Source organism: Gymnoscopelus microlampas (assembly GCF_963454915.1).
Source record: "Gymnoscopelus microlampas genome assembly, chromosome: 10".
NCBI lineage: Eukaryota > Metazoa > Chordata > Actinopteri > Myctophiformes > Myctophidae > Gymnoscopelus > Gymnoscopelus microlampas.
Genome location: NC_139947.1, coordinates 32,528,010 through 32,553,748, shown reverse-complemented (window position 1 = coordinate 32,553,748; position 25,739 = coordinate 32,528,010). Strand labels below are relative to the sequence as shown.

At 40.9% G+C, this 25,739-nt stretch overlaps 1 protein-coding gene across 3 annotated transcripts in view; it reads left to right on the top strand.

Annotated features, from left to right (window-relative positions):
• Positions 1–25,739, top strand: part of kif1b (kinesin family member 1B) — a 92,718-nt gene that overhangs the window by 29,302 nt on the left and 37,677 nt on the right. Inside the window, exons 8-22 of one of the 3 annotated variants that reach the window (XM_084068669.1) lie at positions 223–300; positions 399–464; positions 1,419–1,497; positions 1,959–2,037; positions 2,829–2,971; positions 3,765–3,806; positions 6,489–6,703; positions 9,869–9,948; positions 10,811–10,886; positions 12,847–12,926; positions 13,404–13,510; positions 14,312–14,395; positions 15,183–15,363; positions 15,964–16,036; positions 24,824–24,929. In XM_084068669.1, the coding sequence (XP_083924795.1) occupies positions 223–300; positions 399–464; positions 1,419–1,497; positions 1,959–2,037; positions 2,829–2,971; positions 3,765–3,806; positions 6,489–6,703; positions 9,869–9,948; positions 10,811–10,886; positions 12,847–12,926; positions 13,404–13,510; positions 14,312–14,395; positions 15,183–15,363; positions 15,964–16,036; positions 24,824–24,929 (1,489 nt within the window). Of the gene's footprint in view, positions 1–222; positions 301–398; positions 465–1,418; positions 1,498–1,958; positions 2,038–2,828; positions 2,972–3,764; positions 3,807–6,488; positions 6,704–9,868; positions 9,949–10,810; positions 10,887–12,846; positions 12,927–13,403; positions 13,511–14,311; positions 14,396–15,182; positions 15,364–15,963; positions 16,037–18,271; positions 22,267–24,823; positions 24,930–25,739 lie in introns of those variants that run through there. The other 2 variants (XM_084068670.1, XM_084068671.1) reach the window with 2 other exon arrangements.

Below are 25,739 nucleotides of genomic sequence, written 5' to 3'. Positions count from 1 at the left end.
CTGTAACAGTCGCTATAGACCATATTTACGCAGTGGCCATTCTGCTTGTTATGTCATACTCAGGGTTTGTTTGACGTAAGAGCAAAATTGCCGCCGTGTGAATATGGTCTAGCAATTGTGAATAATTGTGATGGCAGTGATTATTTCTGGTTCATTGGTGCATCTTACATATTGGTTTTAGTTTGGTGCATGACGTTACAAATCAATGTATTGTACTTTCAGGTCAGTAAAATCAGTCTGGTAGACCTGGCAGGAAGTGAACGAGCAGATTCTACAGGAGCCAAAGGAACCAGGCTAAAGGTAGATCTCCCTTATGCTGCTTTCCAACTGAATTATTACAGAAATCAAACCGATGCTTCAGGAATAACACACATTTGCTTTATTCTGTGTGGTTGTAGGAGGGAGCAAACATCAACAAATCTCTGACCACATTAGGAAAGGTTATCTCTGCCTTGGCTGAAGTGGTGAGTTGTGCATCTTGTCTCTCCGTTTCTCTCTCCTCTTTCCCTCCCGTCTTCTCTTAGCCTCTCTCCTCCATTGTTCCCTCTTCTCCCAGTATTGTCAGCGAATCTGTGTATGTCACTGGCATGCTGTAATATTGTCTGCCCTTCTGTTCTCTCTCTCTCTCCCTTGTCCTGATAATGCATACCTAAAGGATAACACTATCAGCAAGGTAAACCCTCTGACAGCGCAACTATTAACATGCCAATTCTCCTAAAGAAAGGCAGATTTGATAATCCTTGTGAAATGTTGATCATGCCACTGTGTCATTTCCACATTAAACGACTTAAACCCTTTATCCTTAGTAAACTAATACTTAGTTGATTGTTAGTTACTTGGTCGGTTCTTTTTTCCCTCTGCACCATATCTCTTAACGGAAATAGCGTTCTACAAGCTCACAGCACATTGCGTCGCGACATTTTGTGAACTTATAGATCGTTTTATTTTCTCCGATATGTTCCCTCCAGAATAGGGATGGTAGGGTTCAAGGCGTTAACACATTCATTGCCAGGTAATAATTAATGAATTAATCCGCCACTGTGAATCCGTGAATTTAGTTTGGTTTGACCACACAATGATAAAACAAACCAAAGCAAAACAAGGGAAAGAAAACCATATTACTAATTTGTGAAATTGAAAAGAAATAAGAAGAAAAGAAAGGGGGTTTATTAAAACAATTTCACCTCATGAATTGTGGTACCTTCAGAATAAGCAAAAAGCACAATCTTTGCTCTCGGTGTAAATATAATCAAATCATTATTATATGACCTTGTTTCTGCTATATGTGAGATATTTGTCATCACACATTAGTCTCATTGTCAGTGTTCATTTGTCATTTTCAGTGCACAGAACATTGAATGAATAATGTTGCTGTCTTCCCAGACAGCAAAGATAACATGTTATTTTGTTTATCGCAGAGCAAGAAGAAGAAGAAGACTGAAAACTTCATCCCATACAGAGACTCTGTTTTGACATGGCTGCTGAGAGAGAACCTTGGTATGATATTAATAATAGAAAATGACATATCTCACTTTTCAGTGGGAAATCCATTGTTGTCTATATCTGATAATAATGCACTGTATGAAATGTTTAGCAAAATGATTCCTGGCTCACAAGAAAAGGATGAAGTGTTGGTGTCGTGTAATATGACTTCTAAAATGACAGACAAAAAAGACAGCACACTGTATTTAAACCTCACTAGACAAGCAGACCGTTCCGCTCTCTGATTCCGAATCGTATGGCAGACAGGTCAGGTGTGAGACTTACATCATTAGTACCACATGCACATGAACATACCAGTTCAGTCTGATAATAGTTGTATAAACTGAAAATGTATTACCAACATTGATTCAATTTATGCTTGTCCTGCTTTTGTCTAAATCTGATATTGTACCTCTGTCACAAGAGTAGATTTGCAGAGACACAGAACTGACCCTTTATGGATGCTGTGTTTTCAGGTGGAAACTCCAGAACGGCCATGGTAGCTGCCCTCAGTCCTGCAGACATCAACTACGATGAAACGCTCAGTACGCTTCGGTATGTTTTCCTGTTTAAGACACAGTGATTGAAATAAAGTAGTTGCCGAAGGCGTGGCCGATACTATGTTTTCGCCTGTGTCCGTCCGTCTGTGTGTCCGTGTGTCCGTGTGTCTGTGTGTGTGTGTGTGTGTGTGTGTGTGTCCGTCCGTCTGTCTTTGTACAGCTAATTTCTGGCACCGTTGGACCGATCGCTGTGAAACTGTGCACACACATTCCCTGGAGGCCAGAGCAGAACCTCTACCTTTTTACATTGGCCTGGCACCAGGAGGCCGATTTTTGCTAAACACTTTTATACTGTATTACTTATACAGGTATACATTATCTCTATTGTCATGTGATCAAGATTTTTCATATTCCATTCTGATTGGCTAAGATTGGCTTCCAAAGTTTGTGACGGTGGCCCGTTTTGCACAATATGCCACACATCATGAATACAGCACATGTTTGCTGGGAAACCTTGCATGCACATTCTCACTTAGCCAAGGAAGAACCTGTGGTGACGCTACAACAGCCCACTTCACGTTTTGCCCGTTACCACTTGAACCGTAGGACGTGCAATCAACTTCCTTGGATCATGACGCAACTTATAGGCCCTGTTTGTGCCAGATTACATTTTCTGCCATAGTGCATTTTCTTCAAAACACACTATTTGCTACTACTACAGATTTTGACCAAAACTCACACAAATTGGTACACATTATCTCTGGGGAGCACACTTTTCTAGTTTTCTTATGTCTTCATCCGCTGAAGTTATCCTGTGGTTGTTGTTTTTCCCACTTCCTTCGACAGCTATGCCGACCGTGCCAAGAACATCAAGTGCAATGCTGTCATCAACGAGGACCCCAACAACAAACTGGTGCGCGATCTGAAGGACGAGGTGACCCGACTGAAGGACCTGCTCCGGGCCCAGGGCCTGGGAGACATCCTGGACGGTAAGGCTTGATTTTATCACACTGCACAGCTGCAAGGTGTGCAACATTACGTTTCACACTACCTCCTCTCTCAGGGTCTACAGTACCACAAGCTGGCATCATCTCCTCTCTCACATTTCATCTGTTGTTGCTCATCCATCCAACTCTGTGTCTGACGCCCTGCCCTTTCTAGTGGCCACATATTGGCGCCTAAAACTCGATTAGAGCTGCAACTACTACACAGTAAAAAACATAGTGTTAAATTAACTCTGAGTGTGTACAAATGTACACATTTGAACTCTGTCAAAGTTACTAATGGATAAATTAACACTGAGGGTGAGTGAAATTTGCTAATTCCTTAGTGTTCGTGGACTTACCATAAGGGTAAATTTGTCCACTAAGGTTCAACAATTTGTTTTCTCTGAAAATACCATTGCACTTTCAAGTGCATGTTGTATAGATTCCACGTTAACTTCATATAACAATTGACATGACTATGTTGTGTGTGTACCACAAATGGCAGGTGCAGGCTACATTAGTCCACAACACTTAATTTACTGCATATACTATAAGCTCATAGCCTAGTGAAATAGTGCCTATTAATGATTTCTAATATCTGAATTAGTTAATAACCAGTTTATGTGCATAATTGCATGCTTAACCTAGCACTTGACAAAAGCCATCCCATCTTGTCTAATCCTCTTTCTCCTGTTCATTCTCATCCTACTCGGTGAGAAAATGTCTTTTAACGTTTCCTTCCATTCTACTGGTCCTGAACTCTTATCCTTTCCATCTTCTCCTGCTTACCCCTCAGTCGAGCCTATGGGGGATGATTACCCAGGAAGTGGAAGCAAATGTGTGTATATGAGCAGCGGTAGTCGTGCGTCGTATATTGATTGCTTTTTGCCCTACTACTGCTAGCTAAGCTATTAGCTAACATTGCTTAATATATCCCAACCCATTTCCCCATGTGATAATAATGCCGCCCCCCCCAGCTTTTTGCATGAAGATGCTAAGATGCTAAAGCTAAACATGAGGAAATGCAGAATTGCAAGGCTTCCACCGGCCCGCTGATGTGGCTACGACTAGCCACTAGATAAGCATGCTTTGCACTCGCATTGGTTTGATTATTCAAAATTATGGGGCTGAGGCAGAGCTACATTATTCACTGGTTAATAATATACAAAATAATAACAAAAACCTCACAAGGAACAGATTGACGTCTTAACTTCATTAACCTCTGATTCCATCTGAATATCTTGTCTGTCTCCTCCCCCAACCCACCAACATCATTTTTACCATTATGGCTCCTAATATCACTCTCTCCAACTCTTCTTCTTGCCAGTAAGCTTGTGGTCCGCACTTTTATTTGATTTTCTTCTTTCATTTTTTACTAATTATCCACTGCAGGTGACAATGTTCAAGGCATTAGAATGCAGCTTCTCAGTCCTCAAAGTGAGGCTCAGAACTTCAGGCGGAAAGGTGCATGATTTTACTTTACTGGCTAGCCAGACTAGAGGTATTTGTATCCAGTTGGTGCTCATTTGAAGTGTTTTTTTGCAGTAGTATTGAGTCAATAGTTGCTGTTAGCTACGATAGCTAGTGTGCTTTCTTTTTTTGCTTTATTCTCCCAAATCCCCAACCTTTCCTCTCTTGTCCTGTATTTTGTTTCAACATTCCCTGTAAATTCTCACAAGCTGCAAAGTGTACATGTGTATGTTCACCCAATAACAATTAGCCACAGAGAAGAGCATACATTTGGCTTATGTTCCCCCTTTATGTCCTCTCTTAAGATTCAGTAGGCCAAGAACTAGGTCTTGATTTTTCTCCTAATTCTGTAAGAAAGGCATAACTTTCCCGCCCTTCTACAAATTTTAACTATAAATGTCAGCACCTCTGAAATTATTCAATGACTTTTATCAGTTGACCATATAACCACTTAAACCCTAGCGTCCCTTTTCTGGCGTGAACATTCGACAAAAATACCAAATCTACAAGTTCACAACGCATCACATTGAGAGCTTGTAGATCGCAAAGATCTTTTGTATAAAGCGAAAACAGAAGGGGGCTTAGTATAGAGCCCTGTGGGACTCCGCCACTCCGGTCAACTAAATATAGGGTTTAAGTGGTTTTAACTTGTGTTAAGAGGACAATGTTTCTGAAATGTTCTCCTTGAGGATTAGAGAGCAAAATCCCTTGTCACCTGAGACACACACTTCAGGCCATTTCTTTGAGATGAGCTAGCTGACCTTTATAGAGGCTGCTCTGGCTGTGTGACACTGGATTTGTGCGACTGTGTGTGTGTTTGTTTGTGTGTTTGTTTCTAAGATTTTTTTTGGGGCTTTTTATACCTTTATTTAGAGAGGGACAGGGAAAGTAGGCTGACAGGAAATGGGGATAGAGATGGGGGGTGACATGCAGCAAAGGTCGTCGGGAACGGGAGTCGAACCCGCGACACGCTGTCAGGCTGGCATTGCAGCCTAGGGTGCCTGGACCGTCACGCTACGGCCCAGGCCTGTTTGTGTGTTTGTTTGTGTGTGCATCCGCCCCAGGGTGAATCGAACGAGTGAACTGCAGGCTGAACTTTGGCAGCATGTGCCTATATTTATCACTCCTATGTCTCCTCCTTGCAGCCTACGTCTCCCTCCCATACTCCAGTTGATACAATGCCAGCAGTTTTCACACAGGGCATACATTTCAAGACGATAGCCAACTCTGTATCAGTGGACCAATTTAACACACTAGAAATAATGTTATACGTTTTAATAGTTGGATGACTGATAATCTCTAATTATGGCCTGTGGCTGTGGTAAAGGCAGGTTGCCTGTTTAATTGTGGCCTTCGGAGACTCTTTAATTGAATTAAAGCTGCAAGCTAATGTTTTTCCCAGGAAGTGGAATTGAGTGGCACTCGTTAAAGATTTGATAACTTGCCCGAGCTCCTAGCCTAGAGACATTACAGTACCTGACGTGAAAACTGCTGCTCTGTGTAGCTGACCATTTTGCTGGGTGTTTGTCTTAAAGGAGGAGTTCACCCAAAAAAAAACGTATTTTCTATCAATTGCACACCCCATGAAGCCTTGAATTCATGGATTTGTTTTTGTTTTTGTCACATTCCTAAGCCAATAATTTGATGACCGGGTGTATTTCCGGTAGGAGACACAAATAATCTACTTTGTGTCTCCTACCGGATACATTAGCCGGTAGGAGACAGGAATCAAATTATTATCTTAGGAATGCGACATTAACTTAAAACAACTCATGAATTCAAGGCTTCATGGGGTGTGCAATTGATAGAAAATAAGTCATTTTTTGGGTGAACTACTCCTTTAACCCGTTGGTGTGTGATATCTGTGTCTTACACTGCTGTTTCCTCCTCTTTGTCCTCTCTCTCTCTCTCTCTCTCTTTCCCCAACTCCTCGTCCTTATCTTAATTTTTTTTTATATTTGGTTCCTCAATTTTGTGTGCCGTCTACTCCTACCCTGTGTCTGTCTCTCTATGTCTCTCTCTCCATCTCTCTCTCCTGGTGTTGGCTCAGACCTGAAAGACATAACCAACAATAAGCATAGATACTTGCTAGCCTCAGAGAATCAACGCCCTGGCCATTTCTCCACAGCCCCTATTGGCTCCCTGACAGCCTCCCCATCTTCTGGCTCGCTCTGCAGCCAGGTGGGCCTGCTGCAGTCGGTCACCAGCATCCAGGAGCGCATCATGTCCACCCCAGGAGGAGAGGAGGCCATTGAGAGGCTCAAGGTAAATTATAGGCCCCGCTTGTCTAGTCTAATCAAGATACATGTACAGTAACTACAGTAGGATAGGACAGTGACGTCCCAAACAATTGGATGTGTGTGTAGCCTGTAGTTTTGTGTTGCCCTCACATTGAAGCTTAAATTATATTCCATTGCAGAACCCTTTTGACAAGAGTTGTTGACCAAAATGATATATTTTCAGCTGAAAGAACGTTTTTTTGTTTAAAATTTCTCCTTTTTGTAAAGTGAAAGGGTTGAGCGACGATAACGTGACAGCGGCGTAACATCTCAGACTATATATTGCCTTGCAATACCTAATTTGTCTTGAGAGTTAATGAGAGTTAATTATTTACACTGGTGCTCCCAGTGATACTATCAGAAGGACAGTTATCCCATGCAGCGTCAAGAATCAAGGTTTTATTTGTCACTTGACTAACGTATACAAGTACAAGCAGTGAACAGTTGGTGGGACTTATTCTGTGTTGAATGCAGTTCGGTGAAATGATGAAAATTAACATGAGCTAAAGCAGGTGTTTCCAAACTTTTCAGTTTGAGACTCAAAAGATACATTTGGTGTTTCCCCGGAACCCAAAAATATATCATGAATGAACCACTTATGCCTATTTCAATAATGGTGAAAATAGCCGATCTACAAGCTCACAACGTGTGAGTGTTTTTTAATTAATGTTTTTTCGAAAATGTTCGAAATTCTTTTGAAATGTGTTTTCATTTCTACTCACAACCCGTAATAATGTATCAATGACCCCAAAATGGGTCCTGACGCCATGTTTGGGAAACGCTGAGCTAAAGCCTCACTGGGGGTTGCTGCTGAGAAGTTTAAATCACAACGATGCTTTATAGACTGGATAGACTTCATGCACTGACATGGTCCTTTAAGTAAGTGAAAATTAAGTATTTTAACCAGATATTTCATGAACTACGGGCTGCAGAGACGATGTCTTAAAAAAAACTGTTGGAAATGTAGGAAATGATGTGGAAGTCTAGGATATACATTGAAACAGCTTGGCTCCAATGTGGATCTCAGACTTTGTGACCAGCCTGTGACATCAGTCATCTATGACTTATCTATGACGTATGACTCAATTGAGTGCAATCACAGCCCCCATTGACTTCCATTATGAAATTACTTTTTGAAATATTTAAAAAAGTATAAAATATACATTTCTTTTGTGGCCTACTTACTGTATAGCATGCACAAGAAATGTGGTGCTGATCAGGGCACATTCCAGCCATTTTCGTGGTTGGCTCCAGACACACACAAACACACCCTGGCCTGTCATAGACATGGCTAGCATCTCGCACAGCAACGGCGTAAAAAGTTGCAACTCAGATACTCAACTCGGCATACTGTAAACACTGCATCCTGCACCCTTAAATAGCATCTTCCCCCGATTTTTTTTACCTGAATACATCTCTCTATTGGGTTGAGGACTTGGAAGTAGAAAAATCTTTGTGTAGGCTGGAATTTTTCCAACGCCTTTGAGAGTGAGCTCTTGAGACACAGAACGCGTTGAGAAGTTCTGTCAGATTCTCACATCATGATAGGGTTCAGTTTAAAAATCTGAAAACGTTGCCCTAGAAGGGAGCAACAGAATCCCACAGCTATCTGTTCTCTGTGTTGAAGTCTCCGTCTCCCACCACCTCAGTTTCCAAATGACTGTCTGGAAAACGTCTGGCTTCTGTCTCTGAGGAATGGGAAATTCTAGAAGTCTCAGTCTACCCTCTGACCGCCTATAGACTATCAATATATGTACAGACTGCAGTATACTATAGTGAGGATAAGTAGCTAGCCTTTGCAGTGTTCTAATGTAAAAAAAAGAGAATGATGGAATTGAGAATATGTACTTTCGTACAATACTTTGTTGAACATTGACAAAATAAAATTTCATATTTTTTATAGTTATCGAGGAAAGATGATTGTTTTTTTTTTTTTCAACACACCAACCTAATTTGAACTAAAATCAAAGTACTGACAGGGGGAAATATTAATATATATTCCTTTTTTTTATTGGTTTGTGTTAATTAAAAGCATCTAGCTCACTGCTTTATTTCATGTTATGGGCAAACTATTGTTGTTTATATGCAGTTCAGATGTAACGGGCAATCAAAGATCCTCTCTGCCTCCAATCTTCATCGAGTGTCTGTGCATGGCTTCCTCTCACACTATTCGTCAAACTCTGTTGATGAGGGAGTACATAGGGTGGCAACGATCAGCCGTTAGGAGCAGCAGTTTCCATGGCGACTGTGGTGCCCAGTCTATCTGTCATCCAGTGACGTCAGGCGTCGACGCAGATAGGGAGGATATTGGACCAAAAATAGATCTAGATCTTTACGGTTTTAAAAGTTGAAGGTTGAAGCCATTAATATTCACTCCATTGGTGTTCACAGTGGAGCATTTTAACTAACCATAGCACTTCATTCTACCATGATGTTTAATGGGGGGATTGTTGATAGATTTGCATTTGCATATTTATTGACAAAATGCATATTACAGAGGAAAAATACATGGTAATAACTCTAGATATTCTAGTATTTCAGTGATGTTGAATGCGTTTTTAACGGGTGAATGTACTTTACTACAGTAGGTCCCTTTTTAGTGAATATAGTCAATTGTCATTGTGCTCATAAAATGTGTATAATAATATGAAGACACAATAAACTTGCACACAGGTGCCTTTACAGTGCATGCTTAAAAACCTCAAAGTAATCTATCGTGTCTGGTGCTGCGTCATGTCACAGAAGGATTTGTAGTGTGACACAGAGCGCAATAAACCATGTCAAGAAGAACAGATGGCTAGGGCGTTAACCCTTTACAAAATGATGTAGCCTTAGTTTAGTAGCAACATCCCCTCGTTTAAGGCCAGTGGGTGGGCTCAAGCCTTCCACACAGAACAATGGTGACGTAACGCAGTGTATATTATATATTATTGTCATACTCTGAGTGTTGAAACTCTTTGAGTGAAAAATCAGACGCAACTTCAGTGGGATGCTGTACTTTAAACTGCTAAACGCAGAAGCCCACAGATCCAGATGCTGTTATTATGTACTGTATATTAAGACAGTGCTCTTACTTAGTAGTTCAGATTGTAACACACAAGCTACCTTTTGTTCACTTCTCTCTCTCTCTCTCTCTCTGACATGTGCTTAGGAATCAGAGAAGATTATTGCCGAACTCAATGAGACCTGGGAGGAGAAATTGCGGAAGACGGAAGCAATCCGTATGGAGAGGTTAGTGTGTGTGTTTGTGTGTCATATATCTTGCCACTCATCTTAGCATGCTGTGCTAACCACCCACCCACCAACACAGTTCTCTCTCTTATCTCTCTCGCTCTCTCTGTATTCTCACACGTCTGCAACCTCTCTTCTTCTCTTCACTCATCTGACTGTCTCATGCCCTTTTCACTTTTATTCTCTACTTCCCCTTCTGTCGTCACGCTCTACAACCCTCCCTATCACCCACCACCCCCCCAACCCTTGATCCACTAGTCACATCAACCATGTCTGTGCCTGTCCACTTGTTCTCCCTGCGCCTCACTGGTGCCATTCTGTGCCAGTGGAAGTGATGTCACCCACTGTTCTTCAGACTCTCATCTTGTCATATTTTTACAGTAGAAATCCAGGTCCTCCAAGTGCTACCTTATAGCAGTCAAACACATAGCAATCTGTTTTAAACAAAAGCTTCAGGCTGACTTGGATTTCATTTCTTTATTTGTTGTGTACTGAACATAGTACTGACCATATGTGGAAGAGACATATCCATGTACTGTATTCAGTTGACTATCACACCCTCGAAGCCACCAGTTTCTTTTTTGAACAAATTGAATGGAGCAATTTTTGAGCTTATAGATACGCTATTTTCAAATGGCCGAAATATGTAGGGCTGAAGTGGTTTGTGTTTTGTAATATTAATTAAAATATAGTAAAAGTAAAAGTATTGAAAATTGTAAATACAGAAGAAAAGTACAAAAAAATACCTCAAAATTGTACTTAAGTACAGTACTTGAGTACATGTACTTAGTTACTTTACACCTCTGTTAACGATGCATACCAAGGTATTTGAGTTTGACCTGAATTTATTTTCATCATTTAGGGAGGCTTTGCTTGCAGAGATGGGGGTGGCAATCCGTGAGGATGGAGGCACGTTGGGAGTCTTCTCTCCCAAAAAGGTAAAAGACACACACACACACACACACACACACACACACACACACACACACACACACACACACACACACACACACACACACACACACACACACACACACACACACACACACACTGGTGGCTGCATTATCCTTTTTCCCATGGACAGTGATACAACCACAGCTATCTAGTCCCTGCCTCATTACCACTCTTTTCCATGTGATATCATTTCCAACTGGATCCTCCCTGTTTTTTTTCCTGCTGTTTTTCCTCATCATTTCACCTTTTATATCTTTTGATATGATCTGCTTCCTCCACGCCCTCAGCTTAGCCATGAAAGGCCATTTGATGAACATTTTCCCACCGAGAAGGTTTGTTGAAGCAAATGGGTAAAAACATCCCACTATAGATGTGGCCCCTACACTTGAACCCTAGTATCCCCATTCTGGGGTGAACCTGCGAAAATAGCAGATCTGCAAGCTCACAACGCGTCACGACGCCTTGTGAGCGAAGAGATTGGATGTAGAGAGAAATGCTAGCATACCTAGTATAGCGCCCTGAATGATCCCGGCCCATATAGGATATACAGGCCAGGGTGTAAGTGTTCATTGACAGAATGTGTGTCTGTTGTGGTGATTCACGACCATTAGCCCCTTGTGATTACTGCCATCCCGTGTATAGACATGTATTTCACCTCCGGCTACTAACGTCTACATTGTAGAACATCTAGGGTTCCAGTTTACTCTCTACTGGCCCACAAGATCAGCTTTCCACATGAATTGCTGAATTTTTCCATAATGGCTCCTTGTAGTTCAATTCCCCCCTTCCCATCACAACTTGATATTGACTCTGCTTGCCCTTCTGTTTTGCTTCCCTAAAGACAACTGCTCAGTTTTCATGCTTCTAGTTCTGCTTGCTGAGACCCTGCAGAGAGGGTATTAAATTGTGAATTTAAGGTATACTGGTATTCCCAGAACCCTCCCTGCTTCTCTATCTCCCAGCAGAGGCTTATTATTTATTTTATATACTGTAGTATAACAGGAATATAAAGCTAGGTAAATGTTCCCCTACGCTATCAGTAGAATTTCTTAGTTTATTAAATGTTCATTTATCTCTGAGAGAGTGAAAATTTGTAAAAATGAATATTTGTACGGGTTAATTCTTACTCTCTCTGTTAGGACTTTACTGTGTATTGTTTAATCATGAACTGCTCAAACACGACTGTCACTCTCCTTGCTTTAGTATCGGAAAGATCCCCACTTTGAATTCATCCCTTTCTTTTTGGTGTGTGGTTTCACCCCTCCTTTGCTCACAGCTTTGCTTTTTTTTTCTGTCTCTGCTTCTCATTCGTTTTCATTTTGTTTCTCTCTCTTTCGTTTTCACCCTGCTGCCTCTCCGTGGGGTAGCTTTTCACTGAGAAGCCTTGTGATCTGTATGCAGGCTTTAATGGGGTCTTTTCCCCAAAGAAGGTTGGTGGTTCAGTGAAAGTAGCTCCTAGCATCATGTAGTCATATACAGTATACTGAATGTATCTGGATATGCACATGGCCATTTCAGTCTGTAGTTCAGAATTCCTTCTATTGCCAGGTATGTTCGCACATAGTACAAGGAATGTGTCTCTATGTTGGTGCATTGCACTGAAAGCAACAGTATTATTTCATTATTTACTCAGAATATGAAAAGAAGCAAAACGAAGCTAGTACATAAACTGTAGAGGCTGGTATAGCAGCGTAGGTAGTGGCATATACATTCCATAATGCACCTGTATGAATAAATATTTGTGTGAAGACGATGTGTAAGTCAAAATTCACTGTAAGTACAGTATTTAGGTATCTATGGTTATGCAGATTTGACACTGTCTGACAGTTGTCATTTACCAATGCTTTTACTGGTAAATTTCCAGTGCACATGCTGAAACGTTTTTTCGATTTTTTTCTGGGTACGTATAATGCCATAATGGGTCTCAACTCTCGCCTCTTGCAGACACCACACCTGGTTAACCTGAATGAGGACCCGCTCATGTCAGAGTGTCTGCTGTACTACATCAAAGACGGAATCACACGGTAACCAAAAACTCACACCCTCACAATGGAATGCTAAAGAAGGTTCTAGAATAATTTTAGAAGTCCTTGGATGTAGGGTCTCAGAAAAACCACACAGTAATTTTCATTGTTCCTGTGTTTTTGCTCGGCCAGAGGTGGATTCTTCAGATCAGGCGGATGATACCATCTGCCTTTGATCACCAAAGTTTTATGGGCTTACGTTACTGTCGTCTCCTCTCTTCCCCCGTTTCGCCTCCTTCAGTAAACCTTTTTGCACCAGTGTATATCGTTACCTCACTGCCCCAGGATGATAATGAATGACAGGATCCAAGATGAAACACAGTTTAGAGTGTCACAAGTTAGCACCTGTTTGTCATGCACAATAGTTTTTATAGGTTCAGCCGTATCCTTAGGGAGCGCTTTGTCACCAAGATGGCTGCCGCTAATATGGCTGCAGTGAAGCATTCACTCAAAATGGCTACCCTTTGTTTATGGCAGGGTGGGCCAGGCGGATGCAGAAAGACGACAAGACATCGTTCTGAGTGGCGCTCACATCAGAGAAGAACACTGTATCTTCCGTAGCGAGAGGAATGCCAATGGAGATGGTGAGAGTATAGTTGTGTGTGTGTGTGTGTGTGTGTGTGTGTGTGTGTGTGTGTGTGTGTGTGTGTGTGCGCGCGCACACATTTGTCTAGGTGTACGTTTGTGTCTGTATGTGTGCGTTTGCATGTGCCAGTATGTGCATATTGAAACAATGGATGCTCCTGAATGAATCTGTTGTCGGTACCAAAGATGAAATTCACTCTTAGTCATGTAAATGTCTCTAATCTCCAGACAGACCCATACCGTATATCCTAGACAAGCGATTCCCAACCTGTGGGCCGCAAGAGAATATTGCAAGGGGGCCCCCAAATCATTGCCAAAATACTAATACTATAACATTAATAATTTATTTAAAAAAGTGATGTTCAATGTTGTGAAACGATAAATAGGAACTTAAAGTATTCTATATTGGTTCCGTTGATCATGTATTTACCAAAATCTGATTTGATTCGATTGATCATTAAATAAAACATGCTCTAGGAACGCACTGATTGGCTGCCATGTTAAATGTTCAGAATGGTCGGCCACAAATGATTTTCGAGTGGGCCCTGATCCAGAACCACTGTACCTAGACTGAATGCTGCAAATGGCAAACCAGGCAAACATACTAACATTAGAATACATGACACATGACACATACATCGTCATCTTTATTTATTGGCTTTGGCTAATGAAAAAAGTAATTCAATAAATGCCATTAGTCAGTACTCATTGGCACTGTACCATATTGAAGGTAACGCTACTGAGGCTTTCTGGGAAACGTATGACTCATTGTTGATTGGTTGGTGTCCTTTTCACTGCAGTGATTGTCATGCTGGTTCCCTGCGAGGGATCAGAAACCTACGTCAACGGCAAGCGTGTTGATGGTGCAGTCCAGCTTCGTTCAGGTGGGTATTACAAGGACAAGTTCAACATTTTAAGTATAAGTTCTCACATTCAGTATTACTGAAGCCTAATTTATACAGTGTGAGACAAGCATAATGGCTTTGTCGTATAGCGGTGTTGCTTCCCGAAAATAGCCGATCTACAAGCTAGGTTATATTGACACCATCGTACAACAGAGTATATTAAGTATTACAGAGCTGTGAGCCCTGAGCAATGAGCCATAATTTGTCTCGCACAGTAAACTTAAGGCTTCATGAAATCTGGAGATGGTGCGATTTCTGGAAACATGACTTAACTTACTGTATACCAAAGGTCAGGATTTGACGTTTTGTTAACTTTGTTAAATGTGGGCCTGTAAAGCCCTTTCAGACTGTAATTGTGATTTAGGGATATGCAAATAAACTTGGCTAAACATGACCTATAGGTACTAACTAGTATTGTGTATACAGTAGATCTTCAGTATACACTACAGTCCATCTATGGTACTGCGTGTCAACATTGTTCAGTCAACACGTCATCTTTTGACACCCAGGCATTGTTGAAGAGTCACGTTTGATTTTCATAATCTGTGGTCATATAACTTTACCAATACATGAAAAACCATGTCACCTTTTATATTGAGGTGAAATATAGAAAATACATAATTTTTAGTTACATGTCCAATATTCACACTGCTTCACAGGTCCTATATACCATAGTGTTGCTAATTGCCACTACTTAACTGAACATGTCCTGCAATGGAACAATGTCTTTGTCAACACATGTGTGTCATCCATCTTGGTCATTTAGGAAATCGCATCATCATGGGAAAGAACCACGTATTCCGGTTCAACCACCCGGAGCAGGCTAGGGCTGAGAGGGAGAAGACCCCATCGGCGGAGACCCCTGTAGAGCCTGTGGACTGGACGTTTGCCCAGAGAGAGCTGCTGGAGAAGCAGGGCATTGACATGAAGCAGGAGATGGAGAAAAGGTAAGGCACCCAGGGAAGAACTGTTTAGAAGATACATTTAGAGTAGAAGCATCAAAAGCGTGTTATAGGTGAATTTCTATAGATTTATTATGGTGCATAGATTTACAATGATTGGCATGGAATATACATAGATTTGAAGTGAGACGTGTTTCGCTGAGGATGACCGACCAGCCGATGAATGAAAGGACATACTGAGTACTGGCTGCCCAGGAATTACATTTAGGGCACGCAAGATTCTTTTTTTGCAACCCCCCCCCCTCCCTCTCTATTACCCCCAAAAAAGAAATTTCAACTCAATCGAAAACCGGCGAAAGTGGCCGTTTTCAAGATGTTTTGTCCATTATCTCTGGAACGGAAGGTCCAATTTGCTCAGTTCAAAGCTTGTAGGATGTGTGACTTTGAGGACATTAAGCACGCATGACACATTTTCGGGTTATTTGGGTTTTCTATCTAGGGGAGGCGAGAGCCTCTACAGTGGGTACGCCACTGATATACATAGATGCCTAGATTTTGGAATATGCATTCTGTAGATGCCTAGATTTTAGAATATGCATGTATTTGGGGAATATTAATATGATGGTTTTTTTTTTTTTTGTCTAGACTGACTGAAATGGAGATTTTGTACAAAAAGGAGAAGGAAGAAGCAGACCAACTTTTGGAACAACAGAGACTGGTAAGTTCTGGCTGGTGTTCAGTCAAACCCACTTCACAACAATGAAGTACTGCTTGTAAGCCGTTATCATGCTAGTTCACATATAGTTGTCAAGTTTGCAGTAACTGTAGCGAAGGTTTAACTGAAACCAATGCTTTGCCAAGATACTCTTTTTGAAGTTGGCTTGTAGTTTAATTCATTTTCAGGGGGTTACACAAAATGCTTGCTAATGGTTGATTGTTTTAAGTGAAATATGATCCAGGATAGAGGGCTATGATGGGATGGATGCTAAGTTAAAACAGGGTTTACCTATGGCTAGTAATAATTGTATGGCCAGGTTTGCATTTCGGTAATAGTCTTGCTTGCTCCGTTGAAGTCCGACTAGTACTAATTTTCACTCTGAGATCTGACACTTTTTGAGATTCTGTTGTATGTGTGTGTATGTGTGTGAATCACACTTGTTACTCTTGGCGCATGACTGTTCTTGCATGGAAGTTCAAATGTACTTGCTCTGGTTTCAGATAGTTGACCCCCCCTCTCTTTATTTTGATTGATTTCCTGTTGCAATTTGATTCAGAGGGAATTTAATTATAAAGCTTTCCCTTTTCCAAATCCCTGTTTTCACGTTTTCTTGTGTCTTATACTGTAGATTTGAACTGAATCTTGCAAAACAGCACTTTTAAACAGTATCTAAAGCAGAACATGAATTTGATCTAGATGAAAATGTATTTAAAACTCCACATTGCTTATAAAATGGTTTATTTCTTATATAAAATGCTGCTGCTTTTGCATGGTTCATGTTAATAGCATGTTTTCTTAACTCAGTACTGGTCTGTGGACTAAGTTGCAGTGTTTGCTGATAAACTAGTCAACCTTGAGGTGGCTGTTGATTTGCTTGGTTTAGATTTCTACTCTAGTTTTCTTGCTCTGTTTTGTCCTGAGTTCTCATCTCTTCAATGCAGTTGCTGACATGTACAATGCATTGTGATAACCAGTGTTCCTGCTGTAGTATTTTGAAGGCTAGTGACAATGTGGTTTCTCATTGACTTCTTTGGCTACCTCTCTTTGCTAGCCTTACACAGTGTCTTTGTAGCACACTGAGGGCATGGCTCGACAACAAGAGTTATCACTGCTCGCATCAACAAACCAAATAAAGACCTCTTCTGTACTCTGGTGGTTTTATGTGCAAAACTATACATGTGTAGGATTCAGGCTCTCCACAACATACATGTCCAGTTCACAGACACATTGTCACCCAGAAGATTTAAAGTATCTGTTTCAACTGGTTGTGATCTGTAATGTGCTTTGTCTACAAAAACAAATGAGAAACTGCATTTTCTTTCAACTAACATCTTTCTTGTAGTGGATTAACACTTAACCTCAATTTCGTCTGTCCTCTCTCTACTGGCTTTTCCAATAAAACTGCAAGAACACTTTCGTCTTCTAACTCACTGCTAATACTAAAGCAACTCAAATCTTCTGGACTTCAAATGGGGGAAAGCTTCGAAATTCATCTGCCTTTTTGCATGCCTTTGAAGCATGTTTGGAATCCAGCTCTCAAATACCCAAATTTCCAATTGCGAAGAGGAATATGAAAAAATGATTCAGAATCACTCCAATCAACATCTGTCCTCTGTTCTGTTGATATTTTTTCTAATCATGATAGCCATGCTTTACCTTTTACTTTTAATATCAATATGCAACATTGGGAACAATAATTGCATCCCCATTTTTTAAATAATTGTATTTGCTAGCATTTTGTTTGCATGTCCGTAGAATATGATGTACTCATAATAATAATGAGTAATTAATTCATAACCATATAACCACTTTACAAGGCAATATATTCAAAATGAAAGAAAGTCAATGGAAGCCACTGTCTATATATCTTTGATTTAAGCTGAAATTTGATTTTACAGTGGATTTTACATGTTTTTCTGGGAATGATACTGCATGTTGTCATACATCTTGTAAGGTGATGTATGCTAAATATTTTAGGTTTTGCTTAAAGAAATAATCACTGGGGAATCTGGTACTTGACAAAAAAATATTGTCCTAGCTCTTGAGTAATACATTGCTGATGCAATTTGTCCAAGAGCTTAATTCATGATGATAAAAGTTCCCAAGTTGCATATTCATACCTGTATTCATTCTTTATTTTTAAAAAGCCATCCTTTTTCTCTTTGATTTCCCCATTTTAATTTCTCCATTTTTGTTGGGAACCATTTTGTTTGTTTCCTTTTTTGTTTTCTAAAGGACGGCGACTCTGATAGTGGGGATGACTCAGATAAGAGGTCTTGCGAAGAGAGCTGGAGACTGATCACTTCCCTGAGGGAAAAGCTGCCTCCCAGTAAGCTGCAAACCATAGTGAAAAAGTGTGGATTGCCCAGCAGTGGGAAGAGAAGAGAGCCTGTTAAAACGTACCAGATCCCCCAGCGTCGCCGTGTCACCAAGGACTCCAAGTGGGTGACCATCTCAGACCTGAAGATCCAGGCAGTCAAGGAAATCTGCTATGAGGTGGCGCTGAACGACTTCCGCCACACACGGCAGGAGATCGAGGCGCTGGCCATCGTGAAGATGAAGGAGCTCTGCGAGAGCTACAGCAAGAAAGACCCCAACGAGCGGGACTCGTGGAGGGCCGTAGCGCGGGATGTCTGGGACACAGTAGGAGTGGGGGACGAGCGCATTGAGGACGTCCTCACCAACGGGACCAGAGGAGGTGCCGTGGTCATGGACGACCTGAAGGTGCACATAGACAAGCTGGAGGACATCTTGCATGAGGTGAAGAAACAGAACAACATGAAGGATGACGAGATCCGCGCTCTCAGGCACAAGATGGTCAAGATGGAGAAGGTCCTTCCGCTCATCACCCCTGATGGTCAAGAAAAGCCTCCCAGCACCAGTCCCCTAGGCAGCGTTCCCATGATTCCCAGTCCACGAGAAGCCAAACCGCCCTTACCTGAAAAGCCTGAAGCAGAGGATGGAGAACAGCAAAAGGGGCAAAGTGCAGGAGATGACTCGACCCTAAAACGAGGCCACATGCGCTGGATGCGTCAGGAGCAGGTACGCCTGAAGAGCCTCCAGCAGCAAGAGATCTCCCAACAGCTCCGGAGGCACAATGGACCGCATCGATTCATTCCCCCGGAGGACCGCAAGCTCCGCTTCCCCTTTAAGAGCAACCCCAAGCACCGCAACTCGTGGAGCCCTGGTACCCATATCATCATCACAGACCAGCAGGTCATCGAGTTAAAGGTACCCAAAGAGGCTGTTGAGGAGGAAGACGGTGAAGGTCAGTGTGAGGATGGAGCAGCTACTAGGATGGCGGCTTCGATTATTGCAGTCACTCCTGCAAGTCCCAGCCCCCCGGTCCCACATAGAAGCAAAGACCTGGAGCAAGGTCTAAGTCAGGGTCCCAGATACAACCATAGGAACAACAACAACCACCATCAACAGCACCCTCAGGAGCGAGGCCGCAGCAACTCCTTCAATCATCGCCAGCGGCCATCTAGCACCTCGGAGTCACTGCAGCACAATGAAAACAGTAGGAGGCATTCACAGGTCTTCTACCAATCCCGCCACTACCAAAATCAGCCACCACAGCCGTCGCCACATCCCCACCAACAGCCTTACCACTACAACAGCATGCCCTATGCAGACGCAGGCTTCAATGGCTACCAGCAGTACCACCACACTGACCAAGCTAACCATCCAATGAGCTTTCAGGCGCCTCCAAGAATGCGCAGGCAAATGTCAGCCCCAAACCTGAAAGCCAGCAGGGAGACGACGGTGTGAGCGGGACGATGGGGAAAGAGAGGGATTTAGGTGGAGGTGGCAGATGTACTTTCAGTAGGCAAAACACATTACAGATCACAACAGCTCAGAATCCTGCGAGTCAAACAGCTAGAACTGTGACATTTTTGCACTTGAACAGTGACAGTGTGTTCTTGGTTGATCCAAATCTTTATCGTATGTATTATAAGAAGACATTTTATCATCACCATAATCTATGCCTTTGTATCAGTTATGCTGCACTGTGCGTTCTGTCAATACTTGCATTGGGAGAAACTGTCATGAGGAACTGAAGCCAATAGAAGATGCAGTGACTTTTAAAAGAAGAAATGAGATAAGAATTGCCTTTTCTGCGTCTTTTTCCTTCTTTTTTTTTTACACATCATCATGATAATTCATCAATCATGTTTTTGTTTGTTTGCCAAAAGCTCTTCATTTTTGAATTTCTGAGTTTACATTTCTTGCCACTTAGTATTGATTTATCTTGAATGTTGCAACCTGTTATAAGTGCTACAAAGTGCCCAATATAGTAATTAAAACATTAATATGCATCAATATAAAGTGTAACCCTAAAACCTGCCCTCTAGGACGGAGCTGTTACTCAATGTTGGGGTTTAATTATTACCTTGTTACAATTTTACTTTTTTGTCCAACATACATCTTCTTTGGCCTAGATCTGGAATCAAGGGACCAGTTGGTTGGACGTTTTTAAAATTAATTACAGTATGCCTAATTAATAGATTGATGCCTTTTGTCCATCACATGACTGAAACAGTGGTACAAGAAAGTGTTATTCAAAGTGCCTTTTGATTAATTAACCCATTAACCCTGCTCTGCTCCTTTCATAATTCAAATGAAATGGCCTCTTCTTTTGTGTATCCTATCCTATCCTTTCCTTAATGTTCTTCCAGGGAGCATACAACTCTTTACCTACAATTTACAGAGTCAACCTTTCTGCAACACTAACCAGAACTAACTTTTAATTTAGTAGTAATATATTGATCAACTGAAATTATAAATTGATCATCAAACCCCATAGTTTTGTTTTTAATGAAAACGTTATTATTATTATTATTGTTGTTTCAAATAAGTGACTGCCACCTGATATTACAGAATCTATTTTGCACTTCTGCAAGTCATGGCTAAACTGTATAGTGTTAATCTTAATTTACAAATGTCTGGGATGAGAAATTAATTGAACAACAAATCTTTTAGTTCAAATCATTTAAAAAGTAACTTTTTTGATGTGATGCTGCATTCTACCAGGATCTTGGAATTTGACAAAGACCCGATGAAATGAAAATAACCAGTAAAGTCCTCAATGTTCATTTGTCCTGTAACTTAACACACGATTTTTACTGTGTATAATTGACTGAATTGTTTATCCAAGTACCTAACCGGATGGTAGGTATAAAACCTAAATGTTAACAAGGTTAAGAAAATGACCCAAACCTGTCCCCAATATCATTCCTCTCACTCTTCCCGTAGAAGCCGCATATCATGAATTTAGCTCGGACTTCTTTTTTCTCTTGGTCTTTAAAATTAAATGTAGTTTTTGTGGTTCACTGAGTAAGCACACAGAAACACAGCGTCTTTGGAATGGATGCCCAACAGGGTGTTGTCATGGCAGCCAAAAGAATGTTGGAAAGCGAACAATGAATCAAAGTTTTTGCATAATGTTGCATTAATTCATTCCAATATCCATGTAAATGGGTTTTGAGAACTGCCTTCTTTTGGCTAGATGAAATGGCACATACAGTATATTTTATCTATATGATTAGTACTAGGTATACAGTATCTGTAATACTAACACATTTTGTATGAAATCAGTTATCCAAGTTATCAATTGGGAAACTAGTTTTTGCCTCTATGCTGTGGTTGAGGCCTTATATGAATGAACAGCCACTATTCCTGTGACACTGCCTTATCAATTATCATCCCTGCTGCTTTTACATTTAGCTTTAAAAGAGCCCAGTGATTATCATACAGTCTCATGCCACTTGACTTATTTTCAGAGAAATAGCGGCCCTCTGCTGTATTGGAAGATACTTCTAAAGATGAAATTCAGCTTGGGTTCAGAATGAAGAAATAATTTTCTTTTTAAATCTTTTCCACGTTTTCACAATAGTATTTACTCTATGCATTTACTATGCTGTAACAAACCAAATGATATATAGATGTATTCGTATACATATAAACCTAGTCTCTTTAACTTGCGCTGTTCTCGCCATCTTCAAGTGCTCATCTCTTTTATGACTGTCTTAGCTTACATGTGCTCATGCTCCAATAAGTGCTTCATTTAAAGAATGTTATTTAACGCATGCACTGGTGCTGACCGCTTGATATTACCAGGTAAGCTGGAAAAGTATACAACATAAAATGAAAAATGTACAGGTTACTGTTCTTTTTTGAAAATATACATATAAATGAACTGTTTGTCGAGTCTCAGTTCAAAGTGTTGAGTGTTGTATCATGTCTACTATCTAAATCTGCGTCTGCAATATCAAGTGTACCAAGTTGTGATGCTCCTTAATCAAACACTTTGTGCAAACATATTGTCAAACACTATTGTCCATAGGTAAAAAAAAAAAAAAGAGGAAAAAAAAAGGTTTTATTGAATCCCTGTGTTGCTGGACGTTTATTTTCAAAGTATGACTGAAATAAAATGACATGTTTCAAATGCAGTCATATATACTGTATGGTGACGGTTGTTCATTTTGTTAATTATAATAAAAAAAAGGTTAGCACATGTAAAGGACAACAGAGAAACCCAAAAATGTGTTTAAAATGGTTTACCACACTTGATCAAAGCTTATGGCTGAAACGTCTGTCAATCTGCCACAGTAAAGCCTTTTGCCTTTTCGTGTTGCCCTTTACGCGTGAGAACAATTATGTTTGATCTTATTGGTCACACGCACTGTTTAGTTTTGAGCACACTGGACCTCATTAGTTTGGTTAATTTGTTTTTATTTCAGGGAGGGAGTTTGCACTAAGCTTGACCTCTGCATGCAATAAATATTTAAGGACCCCATTGCAGCGAAGACTATTTGAGCCTACAGTATGTATGTATGCAGTAAAAGAGGCTCTCCTCTTAATGCTAACTACAGTATATAAACCACAGTCTCTAATATGGTTACAAATACAAAAGACAAGTGTTTCTGATGTTCAGAAATGTACAATGTATAAGAAAGAATGCAGCTGTCATGATATTTGTAGTGATAAAAAAAAAAGACAGCCGATAAAAGTAATCGATTAAAAATAACATTTAAGTTTCACAGGGTGGTGAACTGATACAGCAGTTGCAGTGTTTTCAGTTAGTTGGTACTGCAGCAGCAGAGAGGAGGTTCATGACAAATGAAAGGCTGCATTGTCTCCCCAAGAAGACCCAGAACAAACACGATGAGGTCATCAGGACCACAGCCTGCCCTGCACTGATGGCGCCCCTCATTGGATTACACTGGACTCAGCTCCGACTAGCACCTCTCTACACCACGTCCGAACATTCATTTATTTTTTGTAACCAGCAGGCCTTAAGTTTCCTACTACTGTGATAAGAATGTCATTATTTATTTTCAAATGGCCCATAACATTTTGGAATGAGTTTCAAATGAAGAGTGACGTGCGTGCGTGCGTGCAATTCCATATTGTTACAAGAATCATTCCATACAACAAGAATCAAGCCGTTTTAGTGTAACCTACCAAACTTCGACTGTTCAAGTTTTAATGTGGAACAGAACATGAACAGCCAGCGAAGGTGTGCACTATGGTCTGCAACTATAGATTATCGTTTTAGGGATTATTATTAGGGCCTGAGCACTGCACCAGTGCGAAGCCCTATTGAAATCGCAAAGATTATTATTTTCCCGATAATGAATCACGTTTTTGAAAAAAAATGTATTTTAATGGTCTCAAAAGGGGGCGTGGCCTAATGGCTCAATAGCGCCCCCTAAAAAGAAATTGCTTGAAGCCCCACAATACGGTTTCACCTACATGTATGAAACTTGGTACACACTCGGTTTAAAGTCCTTGTCCTTCATTGGTGTTACTTATCTCAGTCCCCTCTTCTGATTGGTCGATATTTGATAGTTTCTAGTTCTTGCTATAACTTTTGAACGGTTTGTCGTACAGACTTGTGAGAGTCACGTCTCTTGAGTTGGTAGAGTCCTTGTCCTTGATTGGAATCACTTAGCCCCGCCCTCTATTCTGATTGGTCGTTATTTCATAGTTTCTAATAGTTTCTATTCTTTGCCTTAACTTTTTAACAGTTGGTCGTAACCACTTGTGAGTTGCCTCATTGAAATCGGTTTAAATTCCTTGTCCTTCATTGGTATTACTTAGCTCCGCCCCTTTTTGATTGGTCGATATTGGACTCTTTTCTAGTTCTTGCTAGAACTTTTGAACGGTTTGTCGGACGGACTTGTGAGTCGCGTCTTTTGATTCGGATGAGAGTCCTTGTCCTTTGGAGTTACTTAGCCCCGCCCCTATTCTGATTGGTCGATATTTCACTGTTTCTAACCTTTTCCATACGTTTTGAACAGTTTGTTGAAAAAACGTGTCCTCCTTCAGAGTTGCTTAGCTCTTCTCTGTGTTCTAATTGGTCAATATTTGCCCCTAACGTGGACAGAGGTGCGAGGGCCCGGTCATCGCTGCTTGCAGCTTTAATTATTTTTGTATTTTCTATAGATTTTTTTTATAATTCAAATCAATTATTCATCAACAAATCAATGCAAAAACAGAAAGTGTTTTTTTTTTGATCGACTAAATCGGATTAGTCTGGTAACCTTAATCCAACAATGGTGTCACACAACAATAGCAAAAATAGCCGATACAGAAGCTTACAACGAGTCATATCGCGATGCGTTGTGAGCTTGTAGATCGTCTATTTTCGCCATACGATTAAATTGATTAGTTCGATTAACTGACTGATGATTAGCCAGGCTGTTCTCCTGTCATTATGTTTCAGCTGTCCTCTCTTTCTCTCTCTCTCTCTTTCTCTCTCTACCGTACGTTCATGTCCAGGATTATGAGAGCAAACTCCAGGAACTTCAGAAACAGGTGGAGACTCGCTCTCTGGCTGCTGAAACACCCGATGAAGAAGAGGAAGAGGAGGAGGAAGAGGAGGAAGGTGTGTTTTTACTTTCACCCAAGCTCACCCAAGATCCTGTAATTTGAATGTTATCCAAGACAAACAAGCAAGACACGCCATCTCCGCTTTACTTCCCGTATCTGTGTGATGTAGGTGTCTGCCTCTTTAGGAGGCCAGAAGTAGGTTGTGAGTATTCATTCCAATGGGAGAAGTGAATGTGAACACAGCTTGGGACCGATTCTTTAGCCCCATGGTCACTGAACTAAATATTGGACCCGTTCTTCTGAACATTTTGACACTAAAATGGCATTTTCAGAGAGGCAAATCAGGAAAATGTTGTTTTGGGTCTTTCTCTGTCCCAGCAACGCACTCTCACGATATCTACCAACGATAATCATAGGACGTTCGCAAGATCTGACCTCAGACGGCGGCCACTTAGAAGACTTTGTGCACCATTTTGCACATAGTGGCGAAGCGTGGGATGGCGTATCTTCCTGAATTAACACATTGGCTGCCAGAATTATTTATTTATTTTCTACAGTAGACTGCCAGACTTTTTCAATGAAAAAACAAAAGTACTCAGGAGCCGAGATACAGAATTTTTAAGTTTCAAGTTAACAAAGAAGTGGATGGGAGTTTAAATCTTCGAAAAATCATATCTCCTTGGTCTTTGGGTCAAATTACCCAAAAAAAAGAAAAAAAAATGTTTTTTTTTAATAGAACGCTGTGTCTTTGGCAGCCTGCGTTCTAAGGACGCAATAGAACGCAGATCTGCGTTTTTGGCAGCCAATGTGTTAAGCATCTTTGATGTTATCAAGCAGAGAGGACTGCACAGTAAAAAATCTGTTT